This window comes from Lygodium microphyllum, chromosome 8, assembly GCF_053477565.2.
Source record: "Lygodium microphyllum isolate KBCC chromosome 8, Lygodium_microphyllum_v1.1.10, whole genome shotgun sequence".
In the NCBI taxonomy this organism is placed as follows: Eukaryota; Viridiplantae; Streptophyta; class Polypodiopsida; order Schizaeales; family Lygodiaceae; genus Lygodium; species Lygodium microphyllum.
Genome location: NC_141142.1, coordinates 131140126 through 131153965, shown reverse-complemented (window position 1 = coordinate 131153965; position 13840 = coordinate 131140126). Strand labels below are relative to the sequence as shown.

The following is a 13840-nucleotide window of genomic DNA, read 5'->3' as shown; positions in this document are numbered from 1 at the left end:
TATTGAGTGTAATTCTAGTCAATCGACTCTAACTCTTGTTCCATGGCCTTTGACCAATGATCAGATTGTAATGCTTCCTTTGTCGATGTTAGTTTCCTATCCGCATGGCATGAGTCATCAAACCATAGTTAGTACAAACAAACTTGGTGGAATGTGCTTGGTTCCTCCAAGATCATCGTAGGCCATCTTGCGGTTGCTACTCCTCGAGAAGCTTCTCAATCTCTACATCATGGAGTGTATCATGAGCCCAATGAGGAGGAGGTTGATATTTTCCAAGCCGCTCTGCCCTTGCCTCAGTCTTTGGAACATCTACCGGAGGGGAAGCAGGTGGAGGAGCAATCTCTTTATTTGTAGATGGAACTTCAAGAGGCACAGACTCCATTGGAACTGGCTCAAGTGCCCAACTTTCACGTGGATCTCCAAGAATAGGGTGCTTCTCAACCCCCTTTGAAGTTGGGAACTCCACGAACCACACATCTTGGCTCATATAGATACCCCATGAAATGGGATCATATATCATGTATCCATGTGAGAATGAGAGCTGTAGCCAACAAACACTTGTTTCTTGGAAGCCGGCTTGAATGTATTTCTCTTTTCTTTTTTTTGGAATGTGAACATATGCATTTGTTAGTAGTCATGTGTGTCTTGTGTGGTCATCTCCTACCTGTGAGCTAGTCAGATGAGGACATTAGGAGCTCTGACATTGTATTTGCTTGTCATTTTATGTGCTTTAGGGCACATTAGTGCCTTTCTTTTTGGGCATCTTTTGGCTGTCTTGGGCTCCCATATGTTGGGCTTGGCCACTTTATTTCTAGTTGTGGCCCCAGTTTACCTATATATAGGTGGCTTGCCCTTCCACTCTCATTATCCATCATTGAAACTTCGTGATCAGCCAGCCCTCATCATTCTCTCATCCCCTTGTTACTAGCTGGTGCCCACATTGGTGTGTAGAGGTGTGTTGGGGCTGACTATTGCAGCCTTGTACCTTCAGCCATTGTAGTTATAGGTGTTCCTTCTCTCTCCTATGTTCTCTCTTTATCTCGTCCTCCTCTCTGTGTTCACTCTCCTTTTTGTTGCACACTCTCACATGGTATTAGAGCCATGCGTGGGAGCCAGAGATCTACGAAGAGGAATGTGCTGTCCATGATAAATCCAGCTGGGTGCATTCCAAACTGTTTTGCACACTTGCATTTACCCTAGAACCTTGCTTTTTGGATCCAGGCGGCCTCTACCAATGCTGGCTGGCCTGTTTACTGCCTACAGCAGGCTGCATTTGGGCAGGACACACCATTTCCAGGTTGCATTCTGCACCCAGGCAGCACGTCAGTGCTGGGTGGCTTATTTTTTTGCCCTCTCCAGCCTGCGTTTTGCAGGGCAGGCTGTGTTTTGCACAGATTTTACCTCCATTTTCTGTGTTTTCAGTGGGGCAGCTGCTCTAGCAGTCAGGTGGCACCACACACAGCTGACGGGACTTCTCCAGGTGCAGGCGGCCCTTTTCCAGGTGGCCACACACTTCTTCTCCCTGCATTCTACTGCTGGCAGTCTCTACCCACCCTAGGGGGTATTAGCACTTTGGACAGCCTCTTTTGCAGGCTGGGCAGCCTGTTTCTTGGTGGACAGATTCACCTTTTCTTGTTGTGTTTACTGGGATGATTAGTTTTTATGCCAGGCAGCCCCTTTCTCGACTGGGCGACAGGTTTTTTTGACCTGTTTGAATGCATTTATTTCAGCCCTGCCCTTCATATCTGCGTTTTGCAGATCTACCCCCTCCTGCCCAGCATTGAGTCACATCCACCACCTTGGATAGGCCACAGGTTTTTTGACCTGTTTGAATGCATTTATTGCAGGCAGGATATCTGCTTTTTGCTGATCTACCCGCTCCTGCCCAGCATTGAGTCACTTCCACCACCTTGGATACAGGGAGTCTTTCTCGGTGTCCATCAGTCCTTTTTGGTTCAGCCCAACGACGGCGGACCCCGTACAAGTGGAGGATATCCCAGTTGCAGCATCTTTGTTTTCTTGCATGTACTTTTTGAAGGACATCTATGACCAATGAGTATGCTTTGGGGGAGCATGTGGTTTGGGACAATTCAGCCTGACCACAATCCTCTCTCTCTTGCTTGCTTTATTCTTTTGGGTTTCTAGTCCCCGATTGGCATTGATGGCATCTCGTGAGACGGTGCTAGTCCTACCCTCTACCTGCATCCAACAAGGTGGATGGGACGAACTACCCTCTATGGTCGTGGTGCATAGAGTGCCTTCTCAATGATTGTGACCTTTGGGATTTGTGACTATCCCTATACTCCAACCTATTGTAGATCCTTATGATGGTGTGACCGCGGATACAACAGCTTTTCTAGGATTTGTTGAATGCCAAAGCCCACTCTTTTTTCCTTTTGAGTTATATAGATTTTGTGCTTGTCCATATTAGATGTATTTGCACCGCTGCAGAGGTTTGGAAGAAATCGGCATCTCTCTACCAGATCCCGACATTTGAGCATCGATTATCTCTTGAGTTGATGCTACGATGGCTTTTGTCACAGGTCCCCCTATGACGAGGGATCACATCCACAGGATGGAGGTGATTCAAGATGAGCTTGCATCCCTTGGTTTGGACATTTTTTTGGGTTGAGGTGACCATATCGAGCATGCCATAGCTTGGATTGAGATTGAGAAGTAAGAAGAAGAGAAGTAAGGGTTGGGGAAGTTTGCATCTTATAGACACCATTCTCTTAGTGCCCTTGGCAAAGCACTTGTCTCACCTTTCCATCAAAAACTTGAAAGGAATCCTTGTCAAAGTCAAATGTGAGGTCAAGTCCACAAAGCTTGCTGATCGAAAGGAGATGATAGCCCTAGCTTGAAACATGAAGAACCTTTGAAGTGTGAGCACCACTGTGCCCATCCAAAATTAGCTACATATCACCTTTACCCTAGATAGGAATTGAAGAACTATCAATGATTAGAATATGCCCATGTATTGGATGCATACGGGATAGTATTTGGAGGAGTCATGTGGTGGGAAGTGCGATTGTTCATAATCCACTCACAAGATTGTGGGGCCATCAACACTGTATCAGATGGATCATGTGGAGAAGGCTCAATAACCTCCAAATGTAGAAGCACTGTTGATGAAGGAGCAACCATTGCTCTTGAGTCCTTTGTAGTCTTCTTTTCCTCCTTGGTATCCTTCTTATCCTTGCATTGAACCTAGGGGAAACTATGTTAACAGAGTAATTGCCATATCCTTGAAGGAGATCCGCTTGCCAATAGTGTGAACATGCATCTGTAGTTGTCAAAGCTTGTTCATATGCCCTCGCATGAAAGTAGCTTGCTTGGATTCAAAGTCCTCATTTGCACCGCCAAAGAAATCCTCTTCATGATAGTCATCCTATTATAGATCTAGCTTGAGCCATATATTTCATGCATTGGTAAGATGCTCAACATGGGCTATCATGGCTTTAGTACATGAAAGAAATAAGAAAGAATGGATGCAGACATGCAACAACCACCACTTTTTGTGAAGAAAGTTTGAAAAGATCTTGGGTTGATGGATGGTCAATAGCCTTTGTCACGAGCTCCACCAAATCATAAAACTCTAAGATGACAAGCATCATCACCCGCCAAATGTAGTAGTTCTCCCCATCTAGCTTGTAATCTTGTGGAAGAGATGGTAAGATGGGGACCTTCTGGTCCATAATTGTTCGGATCTCGACATCTATTTCGAATGGCATGGCTCCTGAATAACGTGCACAAAACTAGGGTAGCCCCCTTTGAATCCAGAAAGGCAGCTTGCTAGGGCTTTCTCTGTTGCTTCTTCACACGCCTTAACTGCTGAAGGCGATTAAAACACATAACCTATTGTAAAAGGTTGACAACTCAGCCTTTTCTCCTTTGACAACAAAAATTGCATAAAAAAGAATTCCTTCCTTCCTTTCCAAATTCCCATGTATCTCCACTCGCTTTAGCCTTGTGTCGATGCATAGCCCTCCCACTTGCCCTCGAATGTTAAAAATGCAGTCTCGGTGTCATACTGAAATCTCCTCTTCTAGTCTGCCCACAGTAATCAGCCTTGCAACGTTGCTTTGATACCATGTTAGAGTGGAGTGAATTCCGCATATAAGAGGATTGAAAAGAAAAGATGTGAACATTGTTGGGTGTAAAGGTCCTTTTACTGCTCCCATGTATATATTCACTTGTACATGTGAACACACCCTTGTGGGTGTAAGTGTACCGTACCCTAAGTATAAATACGTTCTTTTATTCTGTGTGTACTACACTGGTACACACCCATCTTGAGTCTCCATTCTCTCTGCACACTCGCTACTGCTGAATACACCTCCCTTGCCGCACACACTACCTGGATACTTCTGCTCACCCCTTCAAACTGGTATCAAAGTCGTGGCAAGAGTGCTTGTGCGAAGGAGTCAGCTTATTATTGTTTTGCTTGTTCAGGGGCAGCTGGTGTTCGCTTTGATCAATCTGCAGTGAGTCAAATGCAGATGACAGCAGACGTGAGGCACAGGACAGTCTGGACAGTGTTTCAGGCAGTCAGCAGTCGGTTTTGTTCAGCTGCGATAGGGCAGATCATGACCAAGCAGGCGGCATGTCAGACGGACCAGGCGGGTGACACGCGACTACTGGCGACGATTAGTGGAGACCAGCAGAAGATGGTTGTAGGTCAATGGCAGCACGTTCGTCATTTTTTATTCGTCAAAATGTTTAATTATTTTATCATTTTCTGCAGTTTGTCCCCTCTCTCACTGATGTGGGTTTATGCACATACACACAATCCTCAATCCTCAGATTTGTGAAGATTTGTACCTGGAAAGTTGGGGCTTTTCCGAGATTTGATGCTGTTCATGTGAAATAGTGACATCTGACCCAAAAATTGCAAACGTTGTGCACATTTGCTCCGGACATTTTGGGGCTTTTCCTATACAAGAGAAATTTTGCTCAATTGAGCCAATTTCAATGTAATCTGTGCACATATTTGGACCCTAAAATTTGGGGTTTTTGTAGAATTTATGAAATTTCTACAACATTTTTCATGATTCATTTGGGTTTATCCTCTTAATGTTGTCTTCTTGCTCATGACTTTGCTAGATTCATGGGAAGCTTGAGGAGATTAGATGCAAGACAAGTGAGAAAAACAGTGGATTAGCCTACAACGTAAGAGGATAAATTGAAAAGAGGTCAAATGTTGCAAGTAAGAACAAAAATTGCAGCAAAAGCAAAGAAAAACAACAAGATGTCACTTGCTATTAGTGTGGACGTAAAGGGCATAAAAAGCCCAATTGCAAGTACTATAAAATGGAGCAAGAAGGCAAGGAGCAAGTTAATGCAAAAGGCAAAAAGAATGAGAAGGATGACAGCTCTACCCCTAAAGAAACAGAGAAGGCAAATGTGCTATCTATCTAATGTTGTTATTGAAGAGATAGAAGAAGATAAAGATGTTGGTTTGTTGGTTGTATCTTCAAATCCACATGCAATGACAATGGAAGACATGTATATCATTAAAAGGGATGTGATAGATGCCTTGTTGTTTGCTCATGATGGTTTTTTATAGTTGTGGATTGTTGATAGTGGTGCTTCATTTCATGTAATTCCATCTTTGGAGTGTTTTCCTTTTTATGTAGTAGGTAACCTTTGGAAAGTGTACCTAGGGAATAACCATGCATGTGATATTGAAGGAATGGGCACCATACACGTGGCTCTTGAAAATGGCCAGGAATATATTTTTCATGATGTTAGGTATGTACTTCGCATTAAGAAGAGCTTGCTTTCTGTTGGGCAGTTAGATAGCAGGGGTTACTTCACTACCTTTGGTGGTGGAATGTGGAAGATGAGGCGGTGAAAATGGAACTCTATATTATGTTTGCTGCAAGGCACTACTTGGAAAGTTTGTTGCAGCTGTAGAAGTGCAGTTACACATGGAGTTATGGCACAAGTGTCTTGGATACATGAGCCAAAAAGTTTTATAGACACTTTCTTCACTTGGAAGAGTTGATGTGAAAAACTCAAAGCTTAACTTTTGTGATGATTGTGTTTTGGGAAAACGTGTAAAGAGTTCATACTCTTATGGAGCCTCTAGGAAGGCATGTATTTTGGACTTAGTCCATTTTGATGTATGTACCATGCCAATAAAAACTCATAGTGGTTTCCGTTATTTTGTATCTTTTATCGATGGCCATTCTAGAAAGCTATGGATTTGTTTGCTTAAGCAGAAAAGCGAGGCATTGGACGCCTTTAAAAGGTTTATGCATTTGTTAGTACTCAAAAGGGTTTAAAATTAAAATGCATAAGAACACACAATGGGAAAGAGTATGTATCTAAAGAATTCAATAAGTTTTGTGATGTCAATGGGATTAAACGAGACCTTAGAGCTTCTTATAATCCGTCGTCTAATGGTATGGCTAAGCGAATGAATTGCACTTTATGTGAGAAGATTCAGTGCATGCTATCCACAACTAATCTCTCGCAATCGTTTTGGGGAGAGGCACTTAAAACCACGGTGCATATTTGCAACCAATCTCCACATTGTGCACTTGAAAGTGGCATCCTTGAAGAGGTTTGGTCTGGCAAACCTACTTCATATGACTACTTAAGGTTCTTTGGCTGCAAATGCTATGCACAAGTACTTGTTGCTAGTAGAACGAAAGTTGGCATGGAATCCCATAGAGGCATCTTCATGGGTTATGGAGACGAAGATGAAAGTTTGGGTTCCAAGCATGAAAAATGTGCTATGCAACCGAGATGTGGTACTTCTAGTGATTTGGACAAAAAAAAAAGTGAAATTTCAGCATGATCAGCCACTTAAACAACCATCAGCCATTGAAGATTCCACTCCATTTAATGCTGGTTATGATAATCAACGTATCATCATTGTGGCAGATGACTATGGGCAGCAAATGGATGCTAAAAATCAGCTTGGGCAACAAAATCAGCATGTTCAAAATGAATTATAGTAGCTTGAAAATATATTACATCAACTTGAAAATGCAGTTCAACAACCAGATAATAAGGTCATTGACATTCCTTTGGAGTGGATTCATTACCCGATAACACAGATCATTGGGTGAGAAGGTCTACTTGTGTGAGGAGACCTATATAGAGGTTTGATCCCTCTTTAGATTGCATTTTACTCACAGATGAGGATGAGCCTCTCACATATCATTATCATGTGAGTTAAAGAAAAAGTGGGAGCTAGCTATGTAGGAGGAAATGAAATCTTTATATCGGAATGATACTTGGGATTTTGTTCCATTGCCCAAAGATAGGAAAGCTATTTCTTACAAATGGATCTATAAAAACAAGTGTGTGGATGGCAAACCTAAAGGCAAGTATAAAAGCCAGGTTAATGCACTAAAAAGACAGCTGAATTCAGCCTCTTCCATGAAGGACTTGGGTGCAATTGAATACATTTTGGGCGTGCGTGTAACGAGAGATAGAGAGTAGCAGCTCTTATTTCTCTCACAAGAAAAATACATTAGCAAGTACTTGATCGTTTTTCTATGGTAGATGCTAAGTCACTTGGTGTTCCTTTACCACCATATCTTAAGCTTAGCAAAGCAAATTGCCCTAAAGATGATAAGGCAACCAGCTCTATGAAGGGTGCTCCTTATGCTTAAGCTTGTGGGTCACTCATGTATGCTATGGTTGCCACTAGACTCGATATTGCTCATACAGTGGGAGTTGTGAGCATGTTTATGTCAAATTGTGGCAAAGCACATTGGGAAGCAGTGAAATGCATCTTCCGGTATCTTAAAGGCACACAGAGAAAATGTATATGCTATGGAAAGGGTACGTTAGATTTGCAGAGATATTATGATGCAGACATGGCAGGTAGCTTGGATACTCACAAGTCTACTAGTGGGTACATATTTACCTTGATTGGTGGGGCAATTTCTTGGTGCTCTAGATTACAAAAGATTGTAGCACTCTCAACTAGTAAGGTGGAATATATTTCAGCCACTGAAGCTTCGAAAGAAGCTGTTTGGCTTGATTGTTTGGTCAAGGATTTTGGGTTATCCACCAAAACACATATACTTGGATGTGATAGCCAGAGTGTTATACGCCTGGCTAAGAATGCCATGTTTCATGCACGTACCAAACATATTGATTTGTGGTATCAGTTTACTAGACAGATTCTGGATAATGGTCTAGTCACACTGACTAAGATCAAAACACATGATAACCCTGTAGATGTTCTTACTAAGAGTCTTGCAAAGACTCAACATGAGCATTGCATTCGACTAGTGGGAGTTGGTTAAAGGTTCACTTAGGACCTTTAAGTGGGAGGTTGTTGGGTGTAAAGGCCCTTTTGTTGCTTGTGTATATATTTACTTGTATATGTGAATACATCCAAGTATATTGTACCTTGAGTATAAATACATTCTTTTATTCTTTGTGTGTACCATACTGATACACACCCATCTCGAGTCTCCATTCTCTCTGTACACTCTCTATTGCTGAATACACCTTTGCTGCGCACACTATCTTGATACTTGTGCTCACCCCTTCACACACACACACACACACACACACACAGAGTATGTGTGTGTGTGTGTACAATGTTGACTATTAGAAGTATCACTAGTTGGAGCTAGCTCTCTCTCTCTCTCTCTCTCTCTCTCTCTCTCTCTCTCTCTCTCTCGCACCTGCAAAACATTTAATGTATGTGACCCATGGGTAGGCTAGCTATAAACAACCAACCATAGTAAAATAACATGCAGCAAGTCAGCCAGGTTTAAAACTGGCCAATTGCAGCATATTGATAAATAAAATAATAAAATATCAAAATCTACTGTGATTGTGATTAGGCTGTTACATGGCACCCGTCCGCCTTGCCCGGTCTGCCCTGACAGTTGCAATAAATAATGTTGGCTGCATACGAACTGTCCGACCTGCTCCAAATTGTAAAATTTACCCTGAAGTGTCATAATACAGCTTGTGCCCATATTGGAAATGACCAAAACTCTAACAGAAGGTGGTCGGGACTAGCAGTGCAGTGCTATCTCTATGTGTGACAGGTGGGCAATGGTTGTGTGGAGGCTAGTGGCAACAGGGAGCACTTGGTGGTAGTGAATTGGTGAGCTAGAGACAACAAGGAGCTGTTGGGTCATGATGGGCAGCAAGGGGCAAAACCACCACCAAACAGTTCTAGCAAATGGCAGTGGCGGCAATGATTCTGTTGTAGGTGACAATGGATGATGATGTAGTGATTGCTCGAGGCAATAGGTGGTGGCGGTAGTTGTCATGAGGACATGTATTTTTGAAACCTCACTTAACATGTGGATTAATTTTTAATCACATGGTTAAGTAAATATTGCACATGTGAGGTGTAATTGGGGTTAGAGTAAATTTACAAGCCTAGGACTTGAGGAAATCACGGGATATCAAATACAAAAGTTGCTATAAGTTATGTCGCACAGGTACTTGGTGGTATCTCGTGCCAATTGTTGGTCTAGGTCATTCATTTGGCCATAAGGGTCAATTGGTGACACTAGGGAAGTGGCTTTTAATGGTAGCTAACGCTAATCTGATGCTCAAAGATGGCGCAGAGATACTTGGAAATGGAAGTTGCCTAGCCAATTTAATTATTGGCCAATGAGATTATTTTTCAGGGCACCGAAATAATTATTAGATTAATTTTCAGTATTTAAAGACTGTAAATTAATATTTAATCATAGATAATGTTGGAAAAACCATTTGGAGGAAGGTTGCCACTTGTTAAAAATGCCCATGCAAGACTGAAAAAAATATTTAGAGGTTGGAGAGGCATTTTTAGTGTATTCAGCCAGCAAAAAAGAGGGAGGAGATGTTGCTAGTCTGATTTGCAGCCATTGGAGGACCTTCTGAGGTAGCCAGGGGCAGGAGAAGACCAATCAACAAAAGGTGACAGCATCTACAGGCTATTGAGATAGGACAACAGCAATAAATGATTGATTTCTTCAGTTCTTTGCATCTACAAGCTGTTGAGATAGGGGAGCAGCAGTAAATGACAAATTTTCTTCAGTTCTTTGCGAAGAAATTCATAAATTTCTCTCCTCAGCATTCTCTCTCATCTCCTAGCCTTTCTACAGCCTTTCTCCAAAGATTACGGCATTGAGATCAGATTTCTTTGCTGTAAACCCTAATTTGCAGCAGAAATCAGGGTTTAGCAGCAGCCTCGAGAAGCGTGCTAGAAATTGGAAGCTCCAAGACTCAGATTCAACAGTGCTGAAGCTGTTTTTAGCCTATTCAAGTGGAGGGACAAAAAAAGCATTGAATTTGGGGTATTTTTCATCTCCATCAAAGCGGGTGAAGGCCAATTGATTCTCCAAAGATTACGGCATTGAGATCAGATTTCTTTGCTGTAAACCCTAATTTGCAGCAGAAATCAGGGTTTAGCAGCAGCCTCGAGAAGCGTGCTAGAAATTGGAAGCTCCAAGACTTAGATTCAACAGTGCTGAAGCTGTTTTTAGCCTATTCAAGTGGAGGGACAAAAAAAGCATTGAATTTGGGGTATTTTTCATCTCCATCAAAGCGGGTGAAGGCCAATTGATTGTCCAAATCAAGGGGCAAATCAGATTGAAGGCTTGTTGGTCATTTTGGACAGCAAGGGGAGTTGGAATACCGAAAGGGATTGGGAGAATCCCATTGTACATCAACTTCTTCTTCAATTAAGTTAAATAAATATCGAAAGAGGTGCCAACTTTGGGGCCAACGGGGTGTCCAACAAGATTATATGGTAAAGTGTGCATTTCAATTTTGTGAATTTGTTAGTTGCTATAAATAGTGCTTAATCAGGTTATTTACCACCCTATTTGAGGACGATGGTTGGGTACATGGTAGTTTTTAGAGGTGGGCAGAGTTGAAGCTCTGAGGTGCAGCGGTTGGCTGATGTGATCAAACTGAGCTCCTTATGCAGCAGCAGTTGATGTGGTTGGTGTGATAGCTGTTGTGGGTAGGAATGCTGTGAGGGATTCCATGTGTGGGAACTAGTGGTGGAACCATGCGTCAATGTTGAATGGTGGCGAGGCCAGTAGCACAATGGCTTTTCTACCATTGTTGGATCAAATGCACATGTCAATAGATCCAAAGTGAGAGTAAACACACAAAGAAGCATGCAACAATGCCTTCACTATAATGAATCACAAGAGAATGAAAATACAAGGTACATCCTTAAGGTTATATAGACCTATACACTCAAGTGTGTTCATAGGAGGAAAAAGCCCCTCCCATGCAACAGTATAAAAAGTCCCCATGGATAGGGTGCATTCACACCAAAACAACTTAGAGGAAAATACAAGGTATATTTAACAAGCCTTGGCCAACATTGCAACAATACGTGGCATAGTGGTGGGCCAGCATTGGCCGAGTCAATCGCATCACGAGCCTTAATGTCCATGCAATGAGAAGTCTGGTTTACCAACAGTCATCGTGCCATTTGTGTTTGTAGGCTTTTATCCTTAGCATTGGGAAAAAGCTGGGAATGCTTTTGATCTTGGAATCTATCGTTATTTTTTTGGGAGGAATGAGTCGTAAAGCTCAGGCCTCTAGGAGAGTTTCCTTGATGTTCGAAAGGGTGAAGCGCTTCAAGTTCTTCTATAGTGTTGCTAGGTGAAGCTCATCTGAGATTGCTCACCCATCTTTTTTGTACTTGGGAGCATACCCATGTAGTACATTGTTTTCTTGCTTTTGCCTTGGGTATGTGTTGTGCAGGAGGAAGCACAACCAACCACCTCTAAGCTGCAATGCCACTGACCACGAAGAACCTCTAAGATTGCTGTCAGAGCTCAGAATATCAGCAAAGTACATTTCAGCAAATTCCTTCAATCTGGTATCACATCAGATAGCACAAAACATCAGAAGCATTAGAACATAAACATATAATAATGAGTGCAAAGCAACATGAGATACAATGAATGGGGAAGGGTATCTACTAGCAATGATCAATGAGATACTGACACTAAAGTTTTATAATTGATGGACTGATTGAGGAACTGGATACTGACACTAAATAACTCTGGAAGAAATGTTAGTACTTAACACAGTTCTGCTTTGTGAATTGTTTATGTAAGGGTTAGGCACTAGATGCACACACACTGGCAAAGGCAGATCTTTCAAAATTTAACAAATATTTCAAAGTTTTGATTAATGTGTATTTCATAAGTAGCATTGTGGACTTATGGTTTCTCAGAATTGTGCCTTTTTATTGCGTCTTAATTGCTGTAGTATTGTCATTTCTAAGAAGTTGGCTTGATGAAAATCTCCACGTACCATTTGCTTAAAGATATATGAAAGATTAAGATATTGAACCTTATCAAAGTGGGGAGGGGTGGAATTCTTGTTCTGCCCCTTTCACCCATCCCTTTCCCCCTCTCTTTGTTCTTGTTCTGCCTCTTCCCACTTAATCCCAATTCACTCCTCTGTATTCATGTTCTGCTTTGGTGTTGTTTCTGTTTTCAGAAGATCAAGAAGATGAGCCATCCGGTATCACTATTTTTGGTGCAAATGAGAGTGATCCAGACATTAATGTTGGTGAGGATGGTGAAATAGTTGGGGGTGTGGTAAGTAAAAAGGGCACTAGTCAGAAAATGACTGTGAACTTTCCTGGAGTAAATGCTCCTATACCCAATGATGCAGATAAGCGTACGTGGGCTGCTTCAACAGATGTTTCTGGGATGGGTCACTCTGGGCACAAGTTGTCAAGCCGGGCAAATCATATGTTACATTATGCAGCAGCCTCTTCTATTCTAGAGGGTGGACGATGGGGACAATCATCTGATGTTCCACCTCCTGGGATTGGTTATGATTCATTTTCAAAGAGTCCAAAGCCATGGCCATCCAATGAGAATGCTGGTGGGTACATGAAAGGGTCCCCTCGATTTCCAAGTGAGCCAGGAAGATCAGGCATCGGCCATCCAGCAGGAAGTCCCCATTGGGGTCGATCATTGTCCGATTCTGGTAGGAGTCCGATTTATGAAGAGGCACGGCGACCGACACCTTTATCAGGTCCACATTCAGGTTCCAAGCCCATTTCTTTTGTCCATGGTCAGCGGTCCTACCATTCACCACATACTCCATCTCCTACTCAAAGAGGGCCTTATTCACGGGAGTATGCTGAGTTGGAAGGAAGAAGGGCTTCGGCACATGCCAAGGATTCGCTCGATAATTTACATCGTAGTAGCAGGTATCACTCAAGGCGGTGATGTCGGTTGTTCAAGCCACTAGAGCATATGAGCAAGAAGTCCAGCCAAAAGCATCCTAACACATTCTCAGCTAACATCATTAGGTGAAGGATGTTTGCCCTTTCTATTCACATTCTTGCTCAAGGTGACTTGTTTGCTGACTTACCTATCCTATTCATAGGATCACCTGTTGTAGAATTTATGTAGTCCACGCTTTCACCTTTTGTATAATTTACCAAAATCTTTGAAAGAAAACGATTTAAATCATTTTGTCCACCTATGCATCAGGTGAGAAATGCCAATTTAACTCAGTATCACGTTGCAGAGTTGGTTTAGTGCTTGGAATAAACACTCACTTGATTTGAGATAGTTCCTTTCTTGATAATGTCATGTGGCGCAGTAGTGCTAATATGATTCAATACGAGCTTAAAAAGTCAGTCAGTCTTTGGGCATAAAGCATAGTTATAAGTTTGTTAACAGCAAGTAGTTAACAAGTTAACTTATCATTACGTGTTCCTATTGGATGGTGAGAGAAATCAGTAGTCTGATTTCTGGAAGTGAAGTTTAATTGAGATACCGACTCTGCCTATTCACATTATGAGGGGAGTCCCAGTGCCATTTGTTAATCTTGCTATCTCATGGACACCCCAACATGTGGTGTAATAGTG

At 42.2% G+C, this 13840-nt stretch overlaps 1 protein-coding gene across 2 annotated transcripts in view; it reads left to right on the top strand.

Annotated features, from left to right (window-relative positions):
- Window positions 1-13522, top strand: part of LOC148032861 (uncharacterized) — a 49632-nt gene extending 36110 nt beyond the window's left edge. For both annotated transcript variants that reach the window (XM_087683529.1, XM_087683528.1), the window contains exon 8: window positions 12451-13522. In XM_087683529.1, the coding sequence (XP_087539655.1) occupies window positions 12451-13193 (743 nt within the window). In that variant the 3' untranslated portion in view covers window positions 13194-13522. The remainder of the gene's footprint in view (window positions 1-12450) is intronic.
- Window positions 13523-13840: the final 318 nt, after the last annotated feature.